Source organism: Microtus oregoni, unplaced genomic scaffold (genome assembly GCF_018167655.1).
Source record: "Microtus oregoni isolate MIOR12 unplaced genomic scaffold, Mior012 000070F_ref0000104, whole genome shotgun sequence".
In the NCBI taxonomy this organism is placed as follows: Eukaryota; Metazoa; Chordata; class Mammalia; order Rodentia; family Cricetidae; genus Microtus; species Microtus oregoni.
Window position 1 is genome coordinate 4,142,193 of NW_024543977.1, and position 25,722 is coordinate 4,167,914.

Genomic DNA, 25,722 nt, shown 5'->3' on the forward strand with positions numbered 1-25,722 from the left:
ACTTTGTTGAGAATATGTGCGTGTGGCCAAGAAGACAGCCAGCTGAACTCCTCTGACTGCAGATCTCTGGGAGGTAGGATCTCTCTCTGAGCCTGGGGTTCCTGTTTTCTCAGCTAGGCTGGAAGTCAGAACACCACAGAAATCCTGTCTCCACCATCTCTGGAGCTATGGCTACAGGCATATGCATCACAGCTGACTTGTTTTGTGAGTGCTGGGCTCTCAACTGCAGTCCTAACCATGGAGCCATCTCCAGCCTTTCAGACTCCATACACTTTCATTATACCCCGCATTCATCCTCCAAATATGTAAGAGTAAAGGAGCTCGTCAGTCAGCCACAGTGCCACAGGCCTGTGATCTCAGCACTCAGGAAGCTGAAGCAGGGGAACACCTTCAAGTTCTAGGTAAGCTGGACCGTATTTCCAAGACACTCAAAAGAACAGATATCACTTTCCTTAAAGTTAGTGTGCTGCATTCTAAACAAACCGACCCATCAAAAGACAAGAATAAAAACATGATTTTTAAGTTGTATTAAATATATGCTTTATAGTTATAAGCACAGTTGAATGAAATTAAAATAATGTATAACCCAGTTTTAACTCAACTCACAGGCAATGCTAAAAGCTAAGGCTGCATCCTATTTGACTTCACTACAGGCTTTGTTCAAAGACCTAGAATGAGGACCTTAAATACTAAAAAGAGTCTAAAAGATATAAACATCTGTACTTGTTTTTAAATGAGTTACATAAAAATTAATCTTGGAAAAATAAGGGAGGAAAAAAGAACAAGTTTAAGATATCACCGGCTATAAACTCAAATATCCACATAAAAATTAATAGAAACATATTGGAGGTCAGTGAGATGGCTCAGTCAGTAAAGGATTTTTCTGCACGAACCTGGTATTCTGAGCCTGATCTCCAGAACCCACATAAGCTGTGAGAAGAAGTAACTAACTCCACAAAGCTGTCCTCTGCCCTCCACACTCCACACACAAGCAATGGCGTGAATACTGCGTGCGCGCACACACACACACACACACAGGCATAGCAAAATTAAAAAATAACAACACACTAGGTACAGCATGTGGCACTACATGAAAGATATTTACTTAGTTTAAAAACGCATTGCTTCCATCTTGCCTCATTTATCATGCTGCTCTGAAATTACCCTCACTTCAGAGTCAGTGAAAACCATACTTTAATTCTCTTTAGTATAAATATTTCTTTGAACTTGTGTGTCTCCCATCCCTCCTAAAAATCACCCACTTATTTTACAACACTGCACACAGACACTATAAGGCGAGAGACAGCAACCCACAGGTATTCTATATGTATTATATTAATAAAATATACCTTGAACAACAACCTGGCTGCCTGGGACAAAGAACTGCTGTGTGCCATCGGCTGATTGTGCTGCATACTGTACAATTGTAGCACCTGGCGGAGGAGCTCCTGAATTTGTCATTGTTAATGCCTGGAGTCCCTGAACACCATCAGTTCCTGGGTTAGAAATCTGGATTGTTCCACCTTGGGCTATAGCAACTTAATAGAAAGAAAGAAGAAATATTAGAGAATTCTGTGTTATTGGAATCCCATATTGGGAGAATATATTCTACATACTACCACTACTTCCACTGTTACTTTCCTAAGTGGGACTAGTAAGGAATATTAGCTTCTTCATCATGGGGAGAACTTTATAAAAGATTATGAACACAAATTATTTTATTTTGGTTTTGCTGTTGACTGTATTTTCTATTTAGGTCTTTTTATTATTCCTAGAGTCCACAAAGTTTCCTTCTAGGTGTCTATCCCACTCAATTATGTTTTAATGTGTGTGGATGCACTGCCTACGTGGATGTTTTGCACCACATGCACCGCTGGTGTTTGTGAGGTCAGAAGGGGGCATTAGAGCCTCTGGAACTGGAGTTACATAATTGTGAGATGTCGTGCAGGTGCTGGGAATCTAATGCCGGCCTCCAGAAGAACAGTTCATGCAAACGCAAAATCCAGCTCCCAAGTATTACAAATTCTTTCATATTTTAGTTATAAACAACATTCTGAGAATTTGGAAGTGGTCAGTAACACTTCCATCGGGCACTGCAATTATATTAAGTCTGTACTTTACATCACCTAACTACATTTCTGGTCTATTGTTAGACGAAAGGCAGTTTTAAGAGTTGAGATGTCTGAAGCTCAGAGCGGTGTGCGTGCTCGGATCAGGAACCGGGCCGATACAATCTCAAGCTCTCACAGAAAGGGAGGGTGGGAGGGGCGGAGGGAGTACCTCTCAGTCAAAGTTTCACTTAATGAAGGTCTCAAACTCCAATCACAGAAATTGAATTTTCTTTTTCTTAATTTTTCAACAATACAATAAATATCAGGGTTTTGGAGCAGTTATTAGAATCCTGAAGTAAGTACCGAATTACTTTTGGCTTTTTTCCCCTTACTTTCTTCCTTTTTAGTATTTTTTTAAAGTAATTTTTCTCATAAATTTTGTTTTCATAATATGAACAGATTACAATATTAAGGGTCTGTTTGGATTTTATTTTCTGGTAAAACCAAAATATAATTAAAATTGAAATACATAATTTTATAAATAAAACTGAAAACACTACACCCACCCCCCACAGCACACAAACTGCCATGGCAGAAACATTTCCAGCGATAAATCTCTTTCATTAGTCATTCATATTTTATACCGACAGGGCTGCTGATTTTGGCATTATGAAATGATAGAGGCTCTTTCCATCCAAAAGGGAATCTACTGTTGCAGAATAAAGTTTAATGCTCCAGAGATCCTGGAAATAGGCCATCTGTAGTAACAGATTTAAGCAGAAACTTCTAAGGAGCTAAAATATCTAAAGATAGAAGAATAATTTACTTTCAATAAGTATCAGTAATCAAGATTAAAAAGCATGAAAAATAAAATATGTCTGAATAAATTTAAATATATATTTTATTTTAGCCTTTAAAACAACCAACCAACCAACAAAACTTATCAACTGAGCATGCTGGCAAGTGCCTGTAACCCTAGCATTCTGGGAGACACAGCAAGATTGCCATGAACTCCAGGCTGGTCTAAACTACAATGAGACCCTGTGCTGAAATAGCAAAGTTATTACAGAAAGCCTTCAGCAAATATTTGTTGTCTTGAGTTTTGAGGTGGGGTCTCATGCAGTATGCTCCCTAGAACGAGAAAATGACCTTGAACTCTTGATCCCCTTGCCTCTGTCTCCCCCGTGCTGGGATTATAGGCACATACTACCTGTCAGCTGTGAAGAACTCTTTCTATCATCCATTTCCCCTGCCTATTCCCCTTCTGCATCACTATGGGGGCTGCGCACATCTGGAGTATTCACAACAATGGAATGGACTAGCAATCATGAAAATAAAATACCTTTCTATCTCCCAGTCATTTTACTCTGAGAACCCAGCCTTTTACGTTTTTTATTTTATTGTGTGTGTGTGTGTGTGTGTGTGTGTGTGTGTGTGTGTGTGTTCCCTCAGGTGCCAGATGAGGGTGTCAGATCGGCTGAAGGTAGAGCTACCGACAGTGTAAGCTGACCAAGATGGGGGCTAGAAGCTGAGTCCAGTTCTTTGAAAAAGCTGTAAGTATTCCCAGAGGCATCATGTCTCCAACACAGATCTAGCCTTTTAATGTTTTCCTGAAGTAACTCATACAACAAAGGCATAAGGCTTCTTTCTCTTACATATACATATCTGTTAAAAAAGTAGAGTCCATACTGGTTCATGAATGTGGACTGAGATTCAAGCAAATGAAAAAGTGTCTTCTAAATTTAGATCATACTTATTTTCTTATTATATCCTTAATAACATTATATAGAATAACATTTTAAAGTTTCGTTAAATTTAATTAAAATTGACATTATAATCATCTAAACTCTACATTTTCATTTTTAGCTGACTCAACTTGATACTATGCTCTCAGTTCACAGTAGTAAAGGAATAGGATAAGCTACTACTGTTTTAATTACTAACAACATAAACATTTTTTTTGCTAAACTTTTTATAACCCATAATACAAGGCCATCTAGTATCTACTGGCTGAATGTTGAACACAATGACCTTAATTTAAAAACAGTTTAGATTACCCTGCCTATGCTGTCAGCACTCCGGAGGATGAGGCCGAAGAATCCAGAGTTTGAGGCCAGCTTTTGCTGAAGACTTGTATCACCAGAACAAAACGAAGCCTGTTTGTCCAGATGAAATACAACTTATTTATTTACTATGTATCTACAAGTTAATTTTAGATGGTTATACAAATATCTTTAATATGCATTCTCATGTAGTCAGAGATTTAGTTTTAAGTAAATATTAACCCCGGTCTGGTTTCCCACAATTCACCACACACCATGGGTAATACCAGATAGCATGATAAAATTTATCTGCTTGTCCAAATAAATAAATCCCAAACATTTCTGGGACACAAAACTATGACAGAAATCTGTTACTTCCATTGCTTATTAGCACTACTTAACTTTCTATGGCAGTGATTATTATTATTAAAGGAGGAATAACATTATTAATGAGATGAAGAAGGTCTCACGTCTCAGCCTGGCCTTGAACTTAATAAGCAGCTGATGATGACCTTGGATTTCTGAGCCTCCTGCCTCCACTTCCCAAGTGCTCAGATCAGTGGAATATACAGCTGCTTGTAGTTCCAGGCCATACTGGAGATATAACCAGAGCTTCATGCACAGTTGGCAAGCACTCTACCAATGGAGTTGTATATCCCAAAGCCCAAAAAGCAAATTTTCAGTCCTATATAATTGATAAAGACAGAAAAGATGAATTTAAAGAGTGGAAACCTGGCCAAGCATGGTAGTGCACTTGGGAGGCAGAGAATCAGGAAGACCTCTATTAGGCCAGCCTGGTTTACATATTGAGTTCCAACTAGAGCTACATAGTGAGACTTTGTCTCAAAAGGAAAAAATGTAAACAATTGGAAAAGTTTCTGAGCAAATCATCAGAATTCACTCAACTTAAAATAAAATCTGAGCTCTCTTCACTTGATTCATGTATCTTTTTATTCTAAACTTGTGCATAGAAGTAATTCAAAAAAAATAAATAAATAAAAATAAAAAAAAGTAATTCAAATGCATAAGCATGTAAATATTTAAGTAGATGTAATTCAAAACTCTAATTTCAAACTGTAATTGAAAGAATCAAAACTGAAATCTCACAACATTAATTTTTTCTTTGTTTTGTTTGGGTTTTTGTTTTTGTTTTGATACAGTATTTTTCTGTGTAGCTCTGACTGTCCTGAAACTATATAGGTCAGGCTGGCCTCAAACTCAGAGATCCACAAACATCTCTGCCTGTTAAGTGCTGGGATTCAAGGCATGCTTATGCTGTGTCACCCACCATGCCTAGCTCCACTACCAAAAAGGGAAGGAAGGGAGGGAGGGGAAAGGAAAGGAAAAGGAAAAGGAAAAAGGAAAAAGTGGCTTTTTGAGACAGGGTCTCACTACAGAGCCCTAGCCATCCTGTAAGTCACTATGTAGACCAGGCTGGCCTGAAACTCACAGAGATCCACCTATTTCTGCCTCCGAGTGCTGAGATTAAAGGCATGCCCCACATCCGGCATGATAGCAGGAGTGGGCTAGTGGCAGAGAATGCCTGAAGCACAAGGCCTTGGTTTGATGCTCAATGCTGGAACTGGGTATGGGTGCAGAAGAAGAGGAAATAAGGAGAGAGAGACAATAGATTGTGTGTTTTAAAAGCCAGAGTAACAAGAAAATATAAATCAGTTACCATGAGAAGAGCAACACAAAGATCAAAAACACATACATACATGACATTAACTACATAAATCATTTTGAAAGTAACTTGGGAGGATGTAAGCAATGTCACACCGAAGAATATACAAGTAGAGTTTCTTTAGAATGTGCAAACCAATTGCCTTTATAAGAAAAGGGTTAATTCATATGAGTATCCTAAGGTTCCAAATTCTTATGATATATAAGTACATGTACAAAATGTCATAATAAAACTCATCATTATATATAATTACTCAATATTAAATATAATTAATATAAGCTAAAAAACATTTTAATTCTGGATTCTTTAAGCAGTTCAAAATATACATACTTGTCTTTTAGGTGGATTTTGGTTTGACCCACTTACCTTGCATATCCAGAAAAGATGAGTCATAGGTTGTTGGGAAATACAGTAGAAGAGAAAACATGGCACATATAGAAAGAATAGCATGAAGTCTTGGGACAGCCTTTCGCTGGGACAGGAAGCGTTCGGTGTACTGGAGTATGGGTTTAATTTTTCCCAGAGAAGAAAATGCATTAAAACAATCATTTGGGGCTGGAGAGATGGCTCAGTGGTTAAGAGCACTTGGGTCCTCTTACAGAAGACCCAGGTTTGACTCTTAGCATCCACATGGCAACTCATAACTGTCTGAAACTCCAGTCCCAGAGGACCTGGTGCTCTCTTCTGGCCTTCTCAGTCACCAGGGATACACATGGTGAAGAGACATACATTCATGCAAAACCACCCATACATATAAAATAAATATTTTTTAAATTCCAATTAAATTTAAGACATTTAATTTTCTTTTCACTTTTGTTTTTATGAATTCTCTGTATATTTTAAATGTTCTATGCAGCAAGTAACATTTTTTGCTAACACTTTCTCCAGTGCCATCTTATCTCAGGATTTTCCCCTGAGGTAGAACAGCTTTTCCAAACCAATTGACCTTGTGCTGGAGAGAAGAGCCCAGGCCTCACACACACCACACCCCTGGCTTCCTCCATTAGACCAGGATCTGTATTCCTGGCAGAGTCTCTGCAGGGGTAGCTATTTATTTGGTGCTGAAACAATAAATCTTTCCCTGTTTAAAGTTTAAAAATTTTAAGTTCTATTTCTAAAGTCTGCCTATTTTCCTGTTCCTAGTGAAAATAATATTTGGGGGATAAACAGTAAACAGAAGCTAAGAATGCAGCTCAGTGAGAGAGCACTTGTCTAAGATGTACAAGGTCCGAGAGGGATCCTTAGGACTACGAGAAAAACAAGAACAGGAAAAGAAACTAAAACAATAAGACCAATTTCTAACAAAGATCTTTCAACTATTAAAAATATGGTTTTGGGCTAGGGAGATAGCTCAGTGGGAAAAGCACTTGCTGTGCAGACAGAGGCCCTGAGTTCCCAGCACTCGTGGGAAAGCTGGGCATGGTGCTGCACATCTGTCACCTCAACAGTCACTGAGATGAGTGAGTTCCAGGGGCTCACTGGCCAGAAAGTTTTGACGAAATGGTGAGCCCCAGATGAGACCTTGACTCAAAACAAAAGGTGAAGAAGCTGTACAAGAAGACATCCCATGTCAGCCTCTCGTTTTTATACTTGCATGTGTAGGCAAGTATGCCTGCATACATATGTGCAGACATATACATAGATACACAGAACAATTTTAATGTAACTATTTATACATGGGAGAAATTAAGTAAATATATTTTTATTTCCTCAGTTTGAGTACTCATATCACAATTAAGATTATGAGGGTGATTCAAAACAATGCATAGAAAAATATCCAGAAATTCTAGTCAAACTATTCCAGAAGCCAAAGAATACTAACAACTATTTATATTCTTAAATATTTATATATAAAAGCATCAAAACTCACACAGTTTTACTTACTAAGAAATATGATTAATTACAATGGATTTTATATGTATATAAAGGTATAATATAAATATTCTCTAATTGACGTATAGAAATTATTCTTGTGGGACAAACAAACAAACCAAGTAGCCGTCTAGTTTTCCCTGGACCTCCTGATTCATCCCCCAGCCCTGCATCTTACAAACAGTGAGCTTACATGCCCCGTGTGGAAGCTGGTGCCAGGAGCTAGGAGTCATGGCTCAGAAGCTCCTTCAAGGAGGGTTTAACGAGCATGGAGATTCTCCAGCTAATCTACGCTTCTTTGTCTCATCCCAGTGTTTGCTCATCTTTTTCTCCCCAGTTTGACCTATTCTTTTCTTTTGTCTTCACACAAGCCCCATGGTTTGACCATTGAACTTATTCCCACCTCAAAGACTAAAATCTGAGGTGCCTCTCGACCGGATCACTGAGAGAACTAATGCAGTCGCCAGCATCCTTCAACACATTCTCTCGAGCTTCAACATTATTTTAGTTTTCATTTCACTATGTCACATTTTGTAGTGATGATTTAAGGAAATTAACCCACAGCATCAACTTCCCTACTCCCTGTAGCTAGATCACTGCTGTCATGATAAGTCCTATGTAGTATCAGGCTTTGCCCGAGAAATGCCAAGATTACAGCCTTTTAGCTCACCCCTAAAACTTTAAGAAGTCTTAACATTCTTTCAGCAGTGATTACCAACCTTTCTCTGTCATAGCTCAAACAGAAAACAATAATGTGAACAGCCCACTAGGAAAATGGGCAAAGTTGCTCAAGGCTGGGTCTCAGGAGGTTCTAGCCTCCTAGGCCTGTCCAGCTGTCCAGGGACCAAGGGCTAAGGAGCTCTGCCCTTCTGGAATCTGGAATTGTCGTACAGAGGCACAAAAGCTGATAAGCTCTGGTTTTCAGTCCTGAAACATTCACTACACCGTCCCAGTGGACCAAAGAAACAAAGATGGAAACAAAAGGTCATAGGAATTGTCCTAACAATCATTTTGAACATGTACATTTAGCATCCTGTACAGGGTGTGAATAAATTACACCCATCTCGGACAGGTGTCATGATGGAATCTACCAAAAACTACAAAAGGAATTTAATTTAATATAGCAAGCAACTATCAACACAGGAGAAATTCTAAGAAACAAACAACAACACACCCTAACAGCTTCGTAAGAGCTTTCCATACACAAAAGAAGATAATAACATGTTTTAATAGCCAAGCCTTGAAGCTTTGGGGGTATTAGTACTTTTTAAAAGGAAAAAACTGAAAATGTAAAGTCTTTGCATTTTGACGCAGTATTTAACATCACACATCCCCAAGTACCCAAGCAGCAGCTCCCCTGCCTTCCTTTCTTTTCCTTTACTTTGTTTTCTAGGTCCCACAGTTCATTATCAAATTTGTTTATCAATTGTCCTTTGACACGGGAAAATGGGAAAATAATTAGTGCTTTAGTTAGAACAAAAAGCACAGAAGTAGTAATCCATTAAAATGCACAAGACTAAATGCCAATATATCTGTTTATTAGAGCTTCCAGTAAGTAAAGTCCAAATAAAGAGATCTATCCAACTGCTATAGTTTGAAAGTTAAATCTTTTTTGTATTTTTAGAAAAACTGCAGCACAAATTAACAGAGTAATGAAAACAAAATTACATTTGAAACACAATTTAGAAAACATATTTACCTCTTTCCGATAAATTGTAGTAAGCTATTGGCAACAAAAGCCAACAACAATGAAATACAGACATTTATAACATGAAGACAACAAAAACAGGAACTTTAAAACTTTTACTTGAGATGAATATAAACATGTAAATAGAAAACCATCCCTTTAACTTTTAACCATTTATCTTTCATATCTAGCAACAAAGACTTTTACTTTTCAGCTGCCAGTACAAACATCTTACTGCTTTCCCTTTCACATGTACTTTTTTTCTATGGCACACAGTTGTTAACACTGTACAGCTGATAATAAAGCATTCAGATGCCCAAGCCCACGCTGCTTCACTGTAACTAGGGAAGACTTAAAGCTAGCACTGTGTCTATGGAATCATAGCATACATACTGTATTGCCCCGTGCTAGTCTGATATATGCTAGTTGGTACTGCCATGGTAGCAATGTTAGGTGGTGTTCCTTCTTCCTCTGATTTTTCTTCTTCAATCTTGGGAATACCAGGCACATCAGAGGAAAGTTCATTCAGTATTTTTCTAAAATATAATTTAACAATATAAGCAATTAGGATATAAAAAGAAACAGGAAAGCTATAAATAATAGTTGTTTTTCTCTATAATTATTATACCTATTGGGGTAAAAACATTGCAGGAGGAAAGTTAGTTAACTCACCTATATGAGGGTCTTCGTGAAAGAATTTCTCTACGTTTATGAGAATCGATTACTTCTGAATCTGCAGAATCATCTGTCTCTGCAATTGTTGCTACCTATAATACAAGATTTTCTGAAACCCATCATAAAATATATGATCTTTATCCTCATTCAAAAAATGGTGATTAAGAGTCTGCTGGTAGAATTCAGCTTAGTGTTTGTGTGAAAAGGAAAGCAAAGAATGGTACAGATTGTAAATACTACATAAATTCAATGGAAAGAATATCTGGCATACCAAGTGAGGGTTCACAGGAAAGGGAAAACATCAAACACTTCAGACCCAAAACTCCAAACCTGAATTGTTTTTGTAAGTCCAGATAACACTGAGTGAGACCATAACAGAGGTGGAAAAACTACCCAATTTAGTGTTTTCTTCACATTACCACTGGTGTAAGCTGAATATAAAAGTCAGCGATTAGGTAGGCCCAAAGAAGAATGAATACTTATGTAGTAAACAAGTCAGTAAACTGGGCTTATGAAGAGAAGGATTTATATTATGAAGATTATGTTAGAGTTTAAAGATTCTGAAGTCAAAATAAACTTCTATTTAAAGGGCCAGTAAGATGGGCTCAGTGAATAAAAGCACTTGCTTCTAAGCCTGACAACCTGAGTTCAGCCCCAAGACCCACAGGGAGAACAAATGTCCACTGGTTGTCCTCTGGCCTCCAAGAAGACACTATGGAATGCACCCAAAGACACACCCACATAAAACAGGCTGATGGCTGGTGCGGGACAGATAGATAGGGAGACAGAGAGACAGATAAAACAAAAGCATCGGAGTTTTCAGCATGGTTTCATTTTTAAGCCAGGCAACAATACAATGATATAACAATGAAAGAAAATGAGAAAACTAAAATAATGAATCTCTAAACATGTCTTCTGTCAATTTATTAGTCTCTTAAGTCTACGGTTTAGGAGAGATGAGCTTATGAAACTTCCTGTTAGGATTACATGAGAATGTGATGTGCAGAAAAACTAAAAATATCAAGAACAAAAGCAAGACCATGTAGTTCCTGCTCTACAACATGGTGAATACAGTTAAGAACAGTGAGGGTCTGGGGGGAATGTGGCTTAGTGTAGAGTGCTTCCATTATGCATGAAGCCATGTGTTTGAGCCCCAACACCACATAAAACCTGGTGTGGTGGTGTATGACCATAAACCCAGTATTTGAAGGTAGAAACAGGAGCATATGAAATTCAAGGTCATCCTTAGAGACAATGAGTTTGAAGCCAGTTTGAGCTTCAAAAATCTTCTCTAGAAAAAGTGCCAAGAAGGAGGAAGAAAAGTATTGGTATATTTTTCTCTTGAAAATTCCAAGTTTGTGTAGAATTAGCAGATTTAGTATTTCCAGTATGAAAAAAAATGACATAAAGTAATATATATTTTAATTAGCCATCTAGTCATGCCACTATATATATATACATATATATATATATACTTCAAAACAAAATGTTGTTCAGAGCAAATTGATAAAAATTGCTTACCAAGTAAAAATATATTAAAAATTCATTTCTGACTTTAATAGAAGGAATATATAGTCTTCAATGCATATATACAGGTGTGTATTGTGTATACACTTACATACATATATTCATCCACAAATAAGACACTTCTGGTCATGGATACAATACACAAAAACACACACACAAAGAATATAACTTATTGAGGAAAAACATTGCCCTATATGGTGATGTATCACGTATCTTACATGGCAATACATTTCGCACAGCCGTCTGAAACTACTGCACTTCCCTCAGGTGCAGTGGTAGCCATTATTTTATCCAGTTTAGAAAAGATTAGACAACTCATGGCGCACGCCTTTAATCTCAACATTCGGGAGGCAGAGGCAGGTAGATATCTGTGAGTTTGAGGCCAGCCTGATCTACAGACCAAGTTCTAGGATAGAGAGGGCTACACAGAGAAACCCTGTCTCAAAAAAAAAAAAAAAAAAAAAAAACAGAAAAAAAGAGAAAGAAATAGAAAAGTTGACATGAATATGAACTAAATACATTAATTAAATACATTAATGAATGAAACCACTATTCATGTAACTAATATACAATAATAAAAACATTAAAAAGATTAAAGTTCCGGCAGAATGATTGTCACTTAAAACACAGAAATTCAAAGGTAAGATCTACGAGCATTTATCTCTACAAAGACAAGTGATTTCATTCACTAAAAACAACAGCAATAATGAAGTGTCAGAATATAAGGCAATGCTGCCTTCGAATACCAGTCAGGTAAAACTTGTACTTCCAATAAACCATAATGTAAGAAGTAACAAGGGAAAATGTTCTTACTTTATAATTTGGATCAGAAATTACAAATTCTTGGAATCAAAGGTCACAAAATTAAAGACAATGATAGAATTATTTTACACCCTGAGAACAAAGAATAGACAGGCTATTCTGAAAAGACAGCAAGCTTAGGAAGTATGCGTATTTATCGTATCATTGTACTGTGGTCGTCATGGCATTCTGTGATAAACTACACTCAGGCATGCAGGCAAAGGCAAAAGTAAGTATATATGCATGCCTGTTTTCCTCACAGACTTGAGGCTTGTCTGTCACCAGTTACGTTCAAATAACTCCTACACTTAAGGAATAATAACGTGACCTAAGAAAGAAACAGAAATCAGTTCAGTAGATAAGTATGCTATAAAGTGCATACATAATAACTTACATCTATTACTTTCAATAATTTAGGACCTGGGATCATTCTGGTAATAATAAGTAGTATAATATGTATCTGATCGCAATCCCTAGTGATGAGGAGCCCTGCTTTGAGACTGTGTACAACAGATGCTAGAGCATGGGCTTAGCATGAATGAAGATCTGGAGTTTAAGTCCCAGCACAACATAAATAAATAGTAATATCCTGACTTCTAAGGGTTGCATTCACTAAATGTAAAATAAATTTCTGGGCCAAGGGCAATGATGCACTCAGGAGACTGAGGCAGGAGGTCTGCTGGCTTACACAATGAGTTCAAAGCCAGCCAGAACTAGAGTTTTCATAGTACTATGTTTAGTACAATGTCTTCCAAGAACTCTCGAAATACCACTAGAGAGTTTTGCTAAATAAATATAAGTCTGGAAACAAGAAGTTAAAAGATAAAACTGCTAAACTAGCAATTATTTGTTGTGTAAATTAAGAGCAACAATGTACCACACATAAAAAGAAAATCTTCCAAGTATCCAAGAAGATGTCTTGAATGTAAAGTTACACAAAAGAGACAAGTGTGGTGGCACTTGCCTGTAGTCCTGTGATTTGAAAGGCTGAGGAGGAGGAGGAGAGCTCAAAGCTAGCCTTAGTTACAATGTGGGACCTTATCTCCAAAAGAATAAAATAAAGAAAAATGATGATAAATGAATTAAATAAAAGAAGAAATTTTAAAGCTCCAGAAAGTCAAAGACAGGTTGCCAAGGAAGGAAGCTAACCTGCAGAGTTTGTACTGGTGGTGACTGAATGACCGATGGATGTGGTGTCTGAATTACTCCCTGGACCTGCACAGTTTGACCTGAAGGTAACTGTACTAGAGTCACAGCTGGGGAGCCTCTTCCAGTGCCTGATCCAGCTACAGAAACCTGAAAAAATGACCATCATTGAGGATTAAAGCTGGACTTGCATGGCTTCTGTTTATTTTTAAGAGTTCCACTTGCTATCACAACCAGCCTACTTCTCTTGAATCCAAACACGTGGGGTACTTACCATTAGGAGGTAGTCACCGTCCTGGAACTGTCATTCTCTGATGTGACAGATACTAAAGAACCCATGCGCCTCACTTTTGGTGCCCATGCTTTGGCAGCTAAGAATGTTCCGAGCACAAAGTTCTAAAGCAGTTAAACTACCTCGATGCAACTCATGCTACTAGCAGGGATGCCCTCTTCAGGCCAAACTACAAACTCTTCCTCTTTAACTTCTTAAGAGAAACTGGAGGAAATTTAAACGGGAATTACTTTTGCATAAATGAAATGTTTTGTATATGGTAATTTTTTCACTATTTTAGATGCAAGCTGATATTCTGTCTTAATATTAGTTTAAGAAAAAGCAATTTTTACAGTCTATAACCACACAAATACAACCGTACACACACATGCGCGCACACAGAGGATACCAGAGAGCAAAGAAATTACAGGACCTTTCAAGCCTTAAGTATCTCTGCTCCAGAAACATCTCCTGTCTCAGGGTTGGTGTAGCCTCCTAACACTTGCCCTCTTCCGAACATGGATCAAGAGAGAACAAGAGCCATCCATCGGTTTTGAACTGAGAGAAGAGTTAATTTAGGTGTCTCCCACCTACTGAGCACTCGTAACAAACTTGCTTTGAACTGGACTTGAAATCTACTAAGATCCCTAGTGATCAACCTGCCATTTCAACCTGCCACAATAATTTTAGAAACTTTACTTCATTTTACTTAGGTTCACTACACATGGCTTATTCAAACCACTCAAAGATCTTGAAAATAAAATACACTGTGGGAGAATCTTGAGTAATAAAAGAACCTCAAGGTGTTATTTTTCATGGAAGCCTCTATGTGAGATCTCAATTTTTAAGAAACACCAAAGAGTCCCAAGCTACTTTACTAGTATATATTACTTTAAAAACTATTTTAAGCTGTGTTTGCAAGGTGGCAATGGTGGCACTCAGGAGGCTGAAGCAGGGGGATCATGATTTTGTGGCCAGGTTGGAGAACACAGAAAGACCTCTCTTTGGAAAAAACAAACTAGATTTATAACAAATAATTATGATTTACTTACATCATCATTTTCTAAGAAAGCAAATCGGTTCTCTAGTAATCCAGACAGATTAGTCTGGAATTATATATACTATATATATTCATTCAAGAATGGCCTCAAATTCATGATGCCCACCCCATTTCTGCCTCCCAAGCGCTGAGATTAGAAGCATGCTCCACCACACCTGGCTTTAATGACTTGTCTCAATCAAACAGATCTAGACTCTTATTTTTTGTTTGTGAGCCTAGCCTTTAATGGCTGAGCCATCTCTCCAGTCCCAGATCTAAACTCTAGTATACTTACACAATGAAGCTGCAGTGTGTTGCATTAGGTGATATGTGAAGAAAATCTGGACCTCACACAGTGGATTTTAAAGGGCAGGAGGATTACTATAGCTTTTCACAGGCGAGAAAGAATTTCTTCTTTGTCACAACTCTGAAACTCACAAGTGGTTGTTCCTGACTCTGAACCAATGACATTAACATCCATTGATCTGTATGTAGTTTTTGGATGGACCTTTAATCCACTCAAGATTATGCAACACCATGAAGTACTTCTAGGAAGGCACTGGCTTAGTGGGCGAGGCTAACGTGGAGCACAGCACCTTTCCTCAAAGAACATCCCACCTCATGACAGAGGACCTCAGGGCCATGCTGTACCACAGTTCTTACTAGTCCATTCAGAAACTCTCACTTCAGAGGAAGGGCAATGAAGAAAAAAGGCTAATCATGCTTCTTGATGCTAGTAACACGATTCAAGTAAAGACCAACAATTTGTCCTCCACCCATTGTTTTTGTCACACCAGTACAAATGCTAATAGAGAGTAAAAGGTAAATAATATTTCATTACTATACATAAGAGACAATACCTTTTATTATGCCAAGGTTCTGCAGTGCACAGAACACTTCGTGATAGCTACTCTATAATAATGTTGCGTTACAGTCTGCTGTTGTTTAAGTCAAACAGAGGCTGAGGCAGGCTGAGATTTCAACTCTGGTAAAGCTTCACAGTCAGGGCTCATACCCAGTAACACTGACGGTTTGTAGATCACTGACTAGCAAAATATAAAACATGCTTTTAACTTGTACAGAAAGGCAAAACAAAACCACTTTAACCCAAAGAGAAGACTTGGCTAGCATGCTGCCATAAGATGCTGCTGCACCCTCTGCAGGTGTCCTTAGCCCACACTTGCTTTTCTTCTTTCTTTTTCTTTTCTGAGATACGGGTCTCAAACTCTGGGCTTTACCAATTGACCTCCTCAGTAATTGAGACTAGAGCTGGTGGTGAAAAAAATTTAAAAATATGACAGTTGCTCATATTGAAGAACTTTACTCTGTAGAATTACAGTTCTATGACAAGTCCTACCAGTGCATCTCAATGATTTGCTTTTTTATTTTTAATTTTAAAAAAGTAAGATATTTGATGATAATGAAACTACAGCAAAGAAACTCAAGAATACTAGAAATATCCTCAAAAGTTGTGCTGTACACGAAGGATCTGCAATCTGTGTATTCACTTCCTGTGAAGAAACACTCCAGCTTCAACAGATAAGATCATTTGAAGAACTAAAGCAAGAATGGATCACACACAGATATATAGTTAGGTTACTATTGCTGTGAAGAAACACCATGAGCAAAGCAACTTGCTGAGGAAAGGGTTTATTTCAGCTTATACTTCCAGGTAGCAATACATCACTAAGGGAAGCTGTAGAGTCAGAGCAGAAATTCAAGCAGGAACCGGGAAGAAGGAACTGATGCAGAGGCCATGCAGGAATTCTGCTTACTGGATTACTCCTTATGGCTTGCTCAGTCTACTTTTTTATACACTCCAGGACAACCAGGGATAATACCATTCACAATGGGGTGGGCTCTCCCCCATCAATCACTAATTTAAAAACTCCACAGGCTGGTCTTCATTTTCTTAATTGAGGCTCACTCCACTCAGATGCTTTCAGCTTGTGGCAAGCTGACATAAAGATATGTGTATGTGTGTATGTATATGTACATGTCTATATTTATCTATAGAGAGAGGGGGGAGATCATGCTTTCAGTCACTCTATCTTTCAAGTATCAGTCTGAGGACTCCATATTAAACAACAGTTCTATCAGAAATGGTTTAGAAATACCTGATGCAGGCCAAGAGGACTCTGTGAGTAAAACCTCTTGCTGCCAAGACTTGACCTGTGTTTGATCCTGGAACAACACTGTGGAAGAAGAGAACTGACTCCCACAAGCTGTTTCTCTAACTTCCACATACACACCATGGTGCACATATATTCCTATCAATAATATAAAAATATGCCTTCTAAACAATACCTGGGCCAGACACAGTGATGCATGCCTTTTGTCCCAGCCTTCAGAAGACAAAGAAACACCTCTGTGAGTTTGAGGCTAGTCTGGTCTACATAAGTGAGACCCTGTCTCAGAAAAACAAAGCAAGGCAAAACTAATGAAGAAACATTTTGGAAATTCCCTCCAACACAGGCTGTACTAAAATTCTAGAGGTGAGTTAAGTGAATTCTTCAATGATAATTCTTTTATGCCCAAACTCTGGGCAGCCAAAAGCTTAAGAGACCATCATTAAACTTCTAAAATAAAAATAATGTACCTTTGACTTTAGATGTATCCTTTAAAGAAGAAAGCACTTAAATCTGCAAAACTGCCATTCTATATGCTCACTAGCTCTGAGGAAGCTGTTAAGTGATAAGCATTAAGCCTGTAACTATATTGATAGAGTTAATGGACTTAAACTTCATCATTATTACTCATTAAAAGCTCACATGACCTTGTACACCAGGTTACTGGCCCTTATATCCCCCTGCGTTCACTTCCCATGCTTTGACCCATCTATACCATCCTGAAACCACATGCTGGCCATTGCCTTCTGCCATAGGTCCACCTACAGTGTCTAGGAATTTTGCCTGCACAGCCCCCTGTAACATTTAAGAAACCCAGCTTCCCCTGCTTAGGCCCACCTATGCTGCTCAGATTCTTCCTCTATCAGTCCTACAGAAGACAGCAGACTTCTCAGACCTACTACTAAGTACTTCCTGAACACTGTAAATACCTCCACTGGAGGAAGACAATGGAAGGAAGGAAGGAAGGAAGGAAGGAAGGAAGGAAGGAAGGAAGGAAGGAATTCAACCGACTAACTACCCCAGATGCACAAGTCCCAGGGTAGAAACAAAAACAAAAACGACATCACGTCCCACAACTAAATCCCATAATAATAGAATCTAATGAAAGTGCCTGAAAGAACTTCTGAAGAGTTCAGAATTATTATAATCTTGTTCAAATAACTCATAGAAGACATGAACATACTCTGAGAACAAAAACAATGAGATGAATAAAGAAAGTCAATCCAAGATGTGAAAACAGAATTCAACAGAAACAGAACTGCTGAAGAAAAGTGAAATTGAAGTGATGTTGGAAATGCAAAACTCAATAAGCCAAGTATAAATCTCAGTGGAAAGCCTCACCAATGGAATGGACCATGGGAAAACAGAGTCAGGACTCAGAGGATAATGCATAGTAAATGGAAGGTCAATTGAGAAATTTGAAATAAATATGAAGAGAAAGTGGGAAGCTGTTATAGAAGGGTCTTCTTTCTATCTGTTGCTTTTTTTGTTTGAATAAAAAAACTGCCTTGGCCTTTGATAGGGCAGCCCTTAGATGGGCAGAGAATACAGAACTGAATTCTGGGAGGAAGAAAGCAGGGTCAGAGAGAGCTGCCATGGAGCCAGCCGCCAGGTCAGACATGCTGAATCTTTCCCAGTAAGCCACGACATTGTGGTGAAATACAGATTAATAGAAATGGGTTAAACAAGATGTGAGAGTTAGCCAATAAGAGGTAGAAATAATAGGCCAGGCAGCAATTTAATTAATACAGATCTCCATGTGATAATTCGGGCATAAGCTAGCTGAGCGGCCGGGAGCCGAGCGGCTGGAAGCCGGGTGGTACGAAAAGCAGCCTGCTGCTCCTTTTACAACAGGAAGCCAGGTAAAGAACTAACCTATAGATTATGGGAATAAAAGGACACGATCACACTGAAGGCATAGAATATATTTTCAGGGCTGGAGAGATGGCTCAGCAGTTAGGAGCACTGGTTATTCTTCCAGAGGTTCTGAGTTCAATTCCCAGCAACCACATGCTGGTTCACAACCATCTGTAATGAGATTTGGTGCCCTCTTCTGGCCAGCAGGTATACATGCAGACAGAACACTGTATATGAGATAGGTAGGCAGATAGATAGATAGATAGATAGATAGATAGATAGATAGATAGATAGATATTCTTTAAATAAATATGTTCAAGAAAGTCATAAAAGAACTTGGTATGGTAGCACTCAGGAGACTGAGACAAGTGGATGTTTGTAAACTCGATGTCACTCTGGTCTACTCAATGAGTTTCAGGCCAGTTAGTGCTACATAGTGAGGTTTGGTCTCAAAAACAAAACAAAACAAAACCATAGAATAAAATTTCCCCAATCTAGAGAAAGAAATACTTATCCAAGTACAAGTGGCCTACAGAATTCCAAATAGACAGAGCCAGGAATGAAACCCTTCACAACATATTATAAAGGGATCAAATCATTATACCCAACCAAACTATCTATTAAAACTGAAGAAGAAATAACATCTTTCCAACATAAAAACAGATTAATTTATGATCATTAAGCCAACTCTACAGAGATTATTGGAAGAATACTTCAATCTGAAGAAAAGGATAAACACACCCAGTAGGTCACAGGTATTAAGTAACACCAAAATAGTTACTCAAAAGAAGTCTAAGAAAATAACATAAAAACATAATATACATCTATCAATGGTAACTCTTAATATTAATGATCTCGTTTCCCTCAACAAATAGACACAGACTATCAGACTGGATTAGAAAATGGAACTCATTTTTTTGCTGCTTCCAAAAAACCTTACCATCAATGTTAGACACCATCTTACAATAAAAGAATAGAAAAAGGCATTTCAAGCAAATAAATCTGAAAAGCAAACAGGAATAGCAATTCTGATATCTTATGAAAGAAACTTCAAACTAAAACTAGACAGAAGGGATAAGAAAGGTCACCACATATTCATTAAATAAACAATCCACTAGCCGGGCGGTGGTGGCATACGCCTTTAATCCCCGCACTTGGGAGGCAGAGGCAGGCGGATCTATGTGAGTTCGAGACCAGCCTGGTCTACAAGAACTAATTCCAGGACAGGCTCCAAAACCACAGAGAAACCCTGTCTCGAAAAAAACAAAAAAGAAACAAACAAATAAATAAATAAACAATCCACTAAGAAGATACTCCAATTCTAAAATAAGTGTACCAAACATAGATACACTCAATTTCATAAAAGAAATACTATTAGATATCGGATACTACAGTGGTATCGGATGACTTCAACACCTCACTCTCACCAATAAATAGGACATCCTGACAAAAGCTAAGTAGAAAAACATTGGAGTTAAATGATACCATAAGTCAAATAGATCCAACAGATACCTACACAACATTCCACTCAAATACTAAAGAGTACACATTCTTCAGAAGTCCATGAAATTTTCAAAAACTGATCACATATTAGGACACAAAACAAGCATCCACAATATATGCATAAGCACCACATGTGTGCTTATTACTCATGGAAGTCAAAAGAAAGAGGACATCAATGTTTGTGAGCCACCATGTGGGTGCTGGAAGCCAACAATTATAATAGGATAGAAAATAATATCCTGTATTCTACCTAACTACAATGCAGCAAAGCTGGTCATCAACAGCAAGAGAAACTACAGAAAGTACACAAACTCATGGAAACTAAATGACACACTACTGAATGGTGACTGGGTTAAGAAAAAAACTAACATGAAAAATTTTAAATTTCTGGAATTGACTGAAAATGAAAACATAATATACCAAAATCTATGGGACACCATGAAGACAGGCCTAAGAAGAAGATTTATTTTTTTTTATTTTTTAAATTTATTTATTTATTAAGGATTTCTGCCTTGTCCCCACAACCGCTTCCCATTTCCCTCCCCCTCCCCCGATCAAGTCCCCCCCCCTCATCTGCTCGAAGAGCAATCAGGGTTCCCTGACCTGTGGGAAGCCCAAGGACTGCCCACCTCTATCCAGGTCTCGTAAGGTGAGCATTCAAACTGCCTAGGCTCCCACAAAGCCAGTATGTGCAGTAGGATCAACTATGTTCATGGCAGCATTGTTTGTAATAGCCAGAACCTGGAAACAACCTAGATGCCCTTCAACGGAAGAATGGATGAAGAAAGTATGGAATATATACATATTAGAGTACTACTCAGCAGTAAAAAACAAGGACTTCTTGAATTCTGCATACAAATGGATGGAAATAGAAAACACTATCCTGAGTGAGGTAAGCCAGACCCAAAAAGAGGAACATGGGATGTACTCACTCATATTTGGTTTCTAGCCATAAATAAAGGACATTGAGCCTATAATTCATGTTCCTAGAGAAGCTAAATAAGGTGAATCCAAAGAAGAAGATTTATTGCACTAAGTACCTACCACAAAAAAAAAAAAAAAACCTGAGAGGATTCAGTGGATAAGAAAACTTGTTGATCTTACAGATCTTACATGACGATGCATAACCGTGACTGCAACTCCAGTTATAGGGCTCAGGGGCACTCTTCTGACCTCATGGGTATCATGCATGAGTGTGGTGCAATACATGAACGCACATAAACATTCATACCCATGAAAAAGTAAGTCTTGAGACAAATTTAATTTGAGAAACCTCAGACTAACTACTTAATGATGCACTTGAAAAAAATAAAAAACAATACCCAAAAACTGGACAAGAGAGGACAAAAATGAGGGTGAAATTAAGGAAATGAAAAAATACAGAGTCAAAGAGTTGCTTCTTAGAAAAAAATAGCAAGATTGACAAACAACTAGTAAACCAGTTCTCAACCCCTTTGAGGGTCAAAGGACCCTTTCACAGGGGTCACCTAAGACCATCAGAAAACACAGATATTTACATTATGATTCATAACAGTCACAAAATTACAGTACTGAAGTAGCAATGAAAATAATTTTACTGTTAGGGGTTACCACAACTGTATAAAGGATTGCAGCATTAGGAAGGCAGAGAACCACTGTTCTAATGAAATTAACAAACAAAAAAGACTGAGAGAAAAAAATGAATCAATAAAATTTGAGATAAAAACAAAATTAGCAGACACTATCAATTCAGAGAATTACAGACATACTTTACATTTTTATACTCTACTAAACTAGAAAATCTAAAAGAAACGGAAGAATTTCTATATGCAAATGAACCATCAAAGTTAGACTATGATTAAATAAATACTTTACACAGACCAATAGCAAACAATTAGAGACAGAATTAGTAACGTGAAATTCCCCTAACTGGGAGCTAAAGAGAGAGCTCAGCAGATAAGAGCAGTCACTATATTTACGCAAATGGCAGCTCACAGCTGCCTGTAACTCCAGTTTCAGAGGATTGAATACATACATGCAAGCAAAACACAAACTTTTTTTTTTAATTTCCCAACTAAAAAAGCATAGGGTCAAATGGATTTGACATAGAATTTACCAAACCTTCAAAGAACTAATACCAGTATTCTTCCAACTTTTCTATAAAAGATATAAAAAAAAATTCTTTCAACACGTTTTGTTGTTGCTGCTGTTTTATTTTGTTTTGTTTTACTTTTCAGAGACAGGGTTTCTCTGTGTAACAGCTCTGGTTATCCTGGAACGCTCTCTCTGTAGACCAGGCCTTGAACTCAGAGATCCCTGATTGCCCCCAGAGTGCTGGGATTAAATGAGTGAGCCACCACTGCCCAACTCATTGTTTTTATAAAGCCAGTCCTGCCTGGTAACAAATCCAGAGAGGTAACAACAACAAAATTATAGGACTGTAGGCCAATATTCCTATTGAATATAAACATAACATTTCTCAATAAAATACTTGCAAACCACATTCAAGAACATTTAAAAGTATCATCCAAAACCAGGCAGTGGTAGCATATGCCTTTAATCCTAGCACTTGGGAGGCAGATCCAGATGATCTCTGTGAGTTTGAGGTCAGCCTGATCTACAGAGTGAATTCCAGGACAGCCAAGGGTACACAGGAAAACCCTGTCTCAAAAAAAAAATTCAAAACAAAAGTATCATCACTACAATCAAGTCATCTTCAATCCAGAGACACAGGGATGGTTCAACATACATAACAAGTATAATGCCCACACAAAGAAACTCAAAGATCATCTCATTAGATTCAAAAAAGGGCTTTGATACAATCCAACATCACTTAGTGACAAAAGTACTAAGGAGCCGGGCGGTGGTGGCGCACGCCTTTAATCCCAGCACTCGGGAGGCAGAGGCAGGCGGATCTCTGTGAGTTCGAGACCAGCCTGGTCTACAAGAGCTAGTGCCAGGACAGGCTCCAAAGCCACAGAGAAACCCTGTCTCAAAAAAACCAAAAAAAAAAAAAAAAAAAAAAGTACTAAGGAATCTAGTCATAAAGGAGACATATCTCAATCAAGAATCAATGAGCCCACATCATGAAAATGATAACTATAAATAAATAAACCTCTAAGTATTACCACTAAAAACAGAAATAAGACAAAGATAAACACTTTTTTCAATCCTCTTTGACATAGTTTGTGAAGTCTAACTAGAGCAGTAAGAAAAAAGAGGGAAATACAGGGAAAACAAATAGAAAACAAGAAATCAAAGTTATCTTTATCTCAAATGATGTAATTCTATACATAAAAGACCCTCAGAAATACACCAGAAAACTCCAACCACTGATAGAGTGTTAAATAACAAAATACAAAATTAATATATAACCATCAATGTCCTTCCTACATACCAAATGACAAACATATTGAGAAAAAAAACCTGGGAAACAATCCCATTTACAACAGCCTCAAAAACAAATCTAGAAATATATCTAACCAAAGAAATGAAAGACCTGCACAATGAAAATCCAATTCTGAAGAAACTGAAGAAAATACTAGAAGGAGAGACCATCCATGCTACTGGATTGGTAAAATTAATGTTGTAAAACTGACCATCCTACTTAAAGCATTTGATTCCCATCAAAATTTCAATAAAATTCTTCATAGAAATTGAAAAGTTAATCTCAAAATTCACATGGAAACTTTTTTAAAAGACAAAGACTAGCTAATGCAATCCTGAACAATAAAATACTGCTGAAGTACCACCCCTGATTTCAAGTAATACTTGAGAGCTATAGTAATAAAAAGAGAATGGTATTGTCATTTAAACATACATACTGGTTAATATAATAAAACTGAAGAACCAAAGATAATCCCACATTCCTACAGTTCCCTGATTTTCAACAAAGAGGCAAAAATATATGTTGAAGAAAAGACAGTATCTTCAATAAATGGTACCAGTCAGACATACGGAAGAATAAAGTAGATTATCACCTGCACAAGGCTCAGCTCCAAATGAACCACAGACCTCAATGTAAGGCCCTGAATCTGAGGAGGAAGGGAGTATGCTTCAACTCCTAGGCACAGGGAAGGCTGTGTGAACAGCACCCCACTAATACAGCTATTAACCGACAAGTCACAAATGGGATGTTATGAAACCAAAGAGCTTTTGTGCATCAGTCCAGCGACAAAGCAACTTCCAGAATGGGAAAAAATCTTTATCACCTAGACATCTGACAGAGGGTGTCTAGAATATATAAAGAATGCAAACAGCCGGGCGGTGGTGGCGCACGCCTTTAATCCCAGCACTCGGGAGGCAAAGGCAGGCGGATCTCTGTGAGTTCGAGACCAGCCTGGTCTACAAGAGCTAGTTCCAGGACAGGCTCCAAAGCCACAGAGAAACCCTGTCTCGAAAAGACCAAAAAAAGAAAAAAAGAAAAAGAAAACGCGAGAGGAACCCATAGACATATGTAATTATTTATGGCATAAAAGAATTCTAAAGCTTTGGAAAACACTGGGGAATTAGTGTCTAGGTAGAAGTTAACAGCTATGTGATGTAGGAGGGTCTTCTATCTATCTGTTGTTTCACTGGTTAATTAATAAAGAAAACTGCTTGGCCTGATACGTCAGAACATAGGTAGGTGGGGAAGACAGAACAGAATGCTGGGAGAAAGAAAGCAGAGACAGGCAGACGCCATGAAGCTTTGGCCCAAGATGGTCGTGGGTTAGAATCTTCCTGGTAAGCCATGACCCCATGGTGATACACAGATTACTAGATATGGGTTAAAGCAAGATATGAGAGTTAGCCAAGAAGAGCTAGATATAATGGGCCAGGCAGTATTTAAATGAATACAGTTTGTGCGTTATTATTTCCAGGGGGAAAGCAGGCCTCCTCACCTCATCACTACAGATATGCAAGCATGCCATGACTTGAGAAATATCCCTGGGGGCTGGAGAAATGGCTCAGAGGGTAAGAGCACTGGCTGCTCTTCCAGAGGTCCTGAGTTCAATTCCCAGCAACCACAAGGTGGCTCACAACCATCTGTAATGAGATCTGGTGCCCTCCTCTGGCATGTGAGCATACAAGGCGGCAGAATGTTGTATACATAATAAATAAATAAAATTTAAAAAAAAAGAAAAGAAATATCCCTAAGGTGCAATGGAAAGTAGTAAAGAGAAAATAAAGACAAGTGTTTGAGGTGAGAGGAGAGTAGCAAGTACTTTTAACTGTTGAACCATCTCTCTGGTTGCCCTAAAACTATTTTTATAACCAGAAATTTCACATAAATGTAAAATATGTTTTAATATACTCTCTCTTCTATTCACTATGTCTGGGTACCTGCTCAGGGTTTCACAGGCCAGTGCCCAGCCAGTGGGGACTGAGCAGAAAGAATCAAAGTCCCGCCCTCCCAAGTCAGAAAGGAAGAAAACAATTGGGGAATCAAATGTTTTGGATAGTGCTCAATTCTTCCA

General features: G+C 38.0%; 1 protein-coding gene across 4 annotated transcripts in view; it reads right to left on the reverse strand.

Annotated features, from left to right (window-relative positions):
* Crem (cAMP responsive element modulator) overlaps nucleotides 1-25,722 on the reverse strand; it is a 72,456-nt gene that overhangs the window by 18,696 nt on the left and 28,038 nt on the right. For 2 of the 4 annotated variants that reach the window (XM_041641541.1, XM_041641542.1), the window contains exon 1: nucleotides 1,350-1,532. In XM_041641541.1, coding sequence (XP_041497475.1) covers nucleotides 1,350-1,461 — 112 coding nt within the window. In that variant the 5' untranslated portion in view covers nucleotides 1,462-1,532. Of the gene's footprint in view, nucleotides 1-1,349; nucleotides 1,539-8,791; nucleotides 9,873-10,008; nucleotides 10,104-13,488; nucleotides 13,636-25,722 lie in introns of those variants that run through there. The other 2 variants (XM_041641540.1, XM_041641530.1) reach the window with 2 other exon arrangements.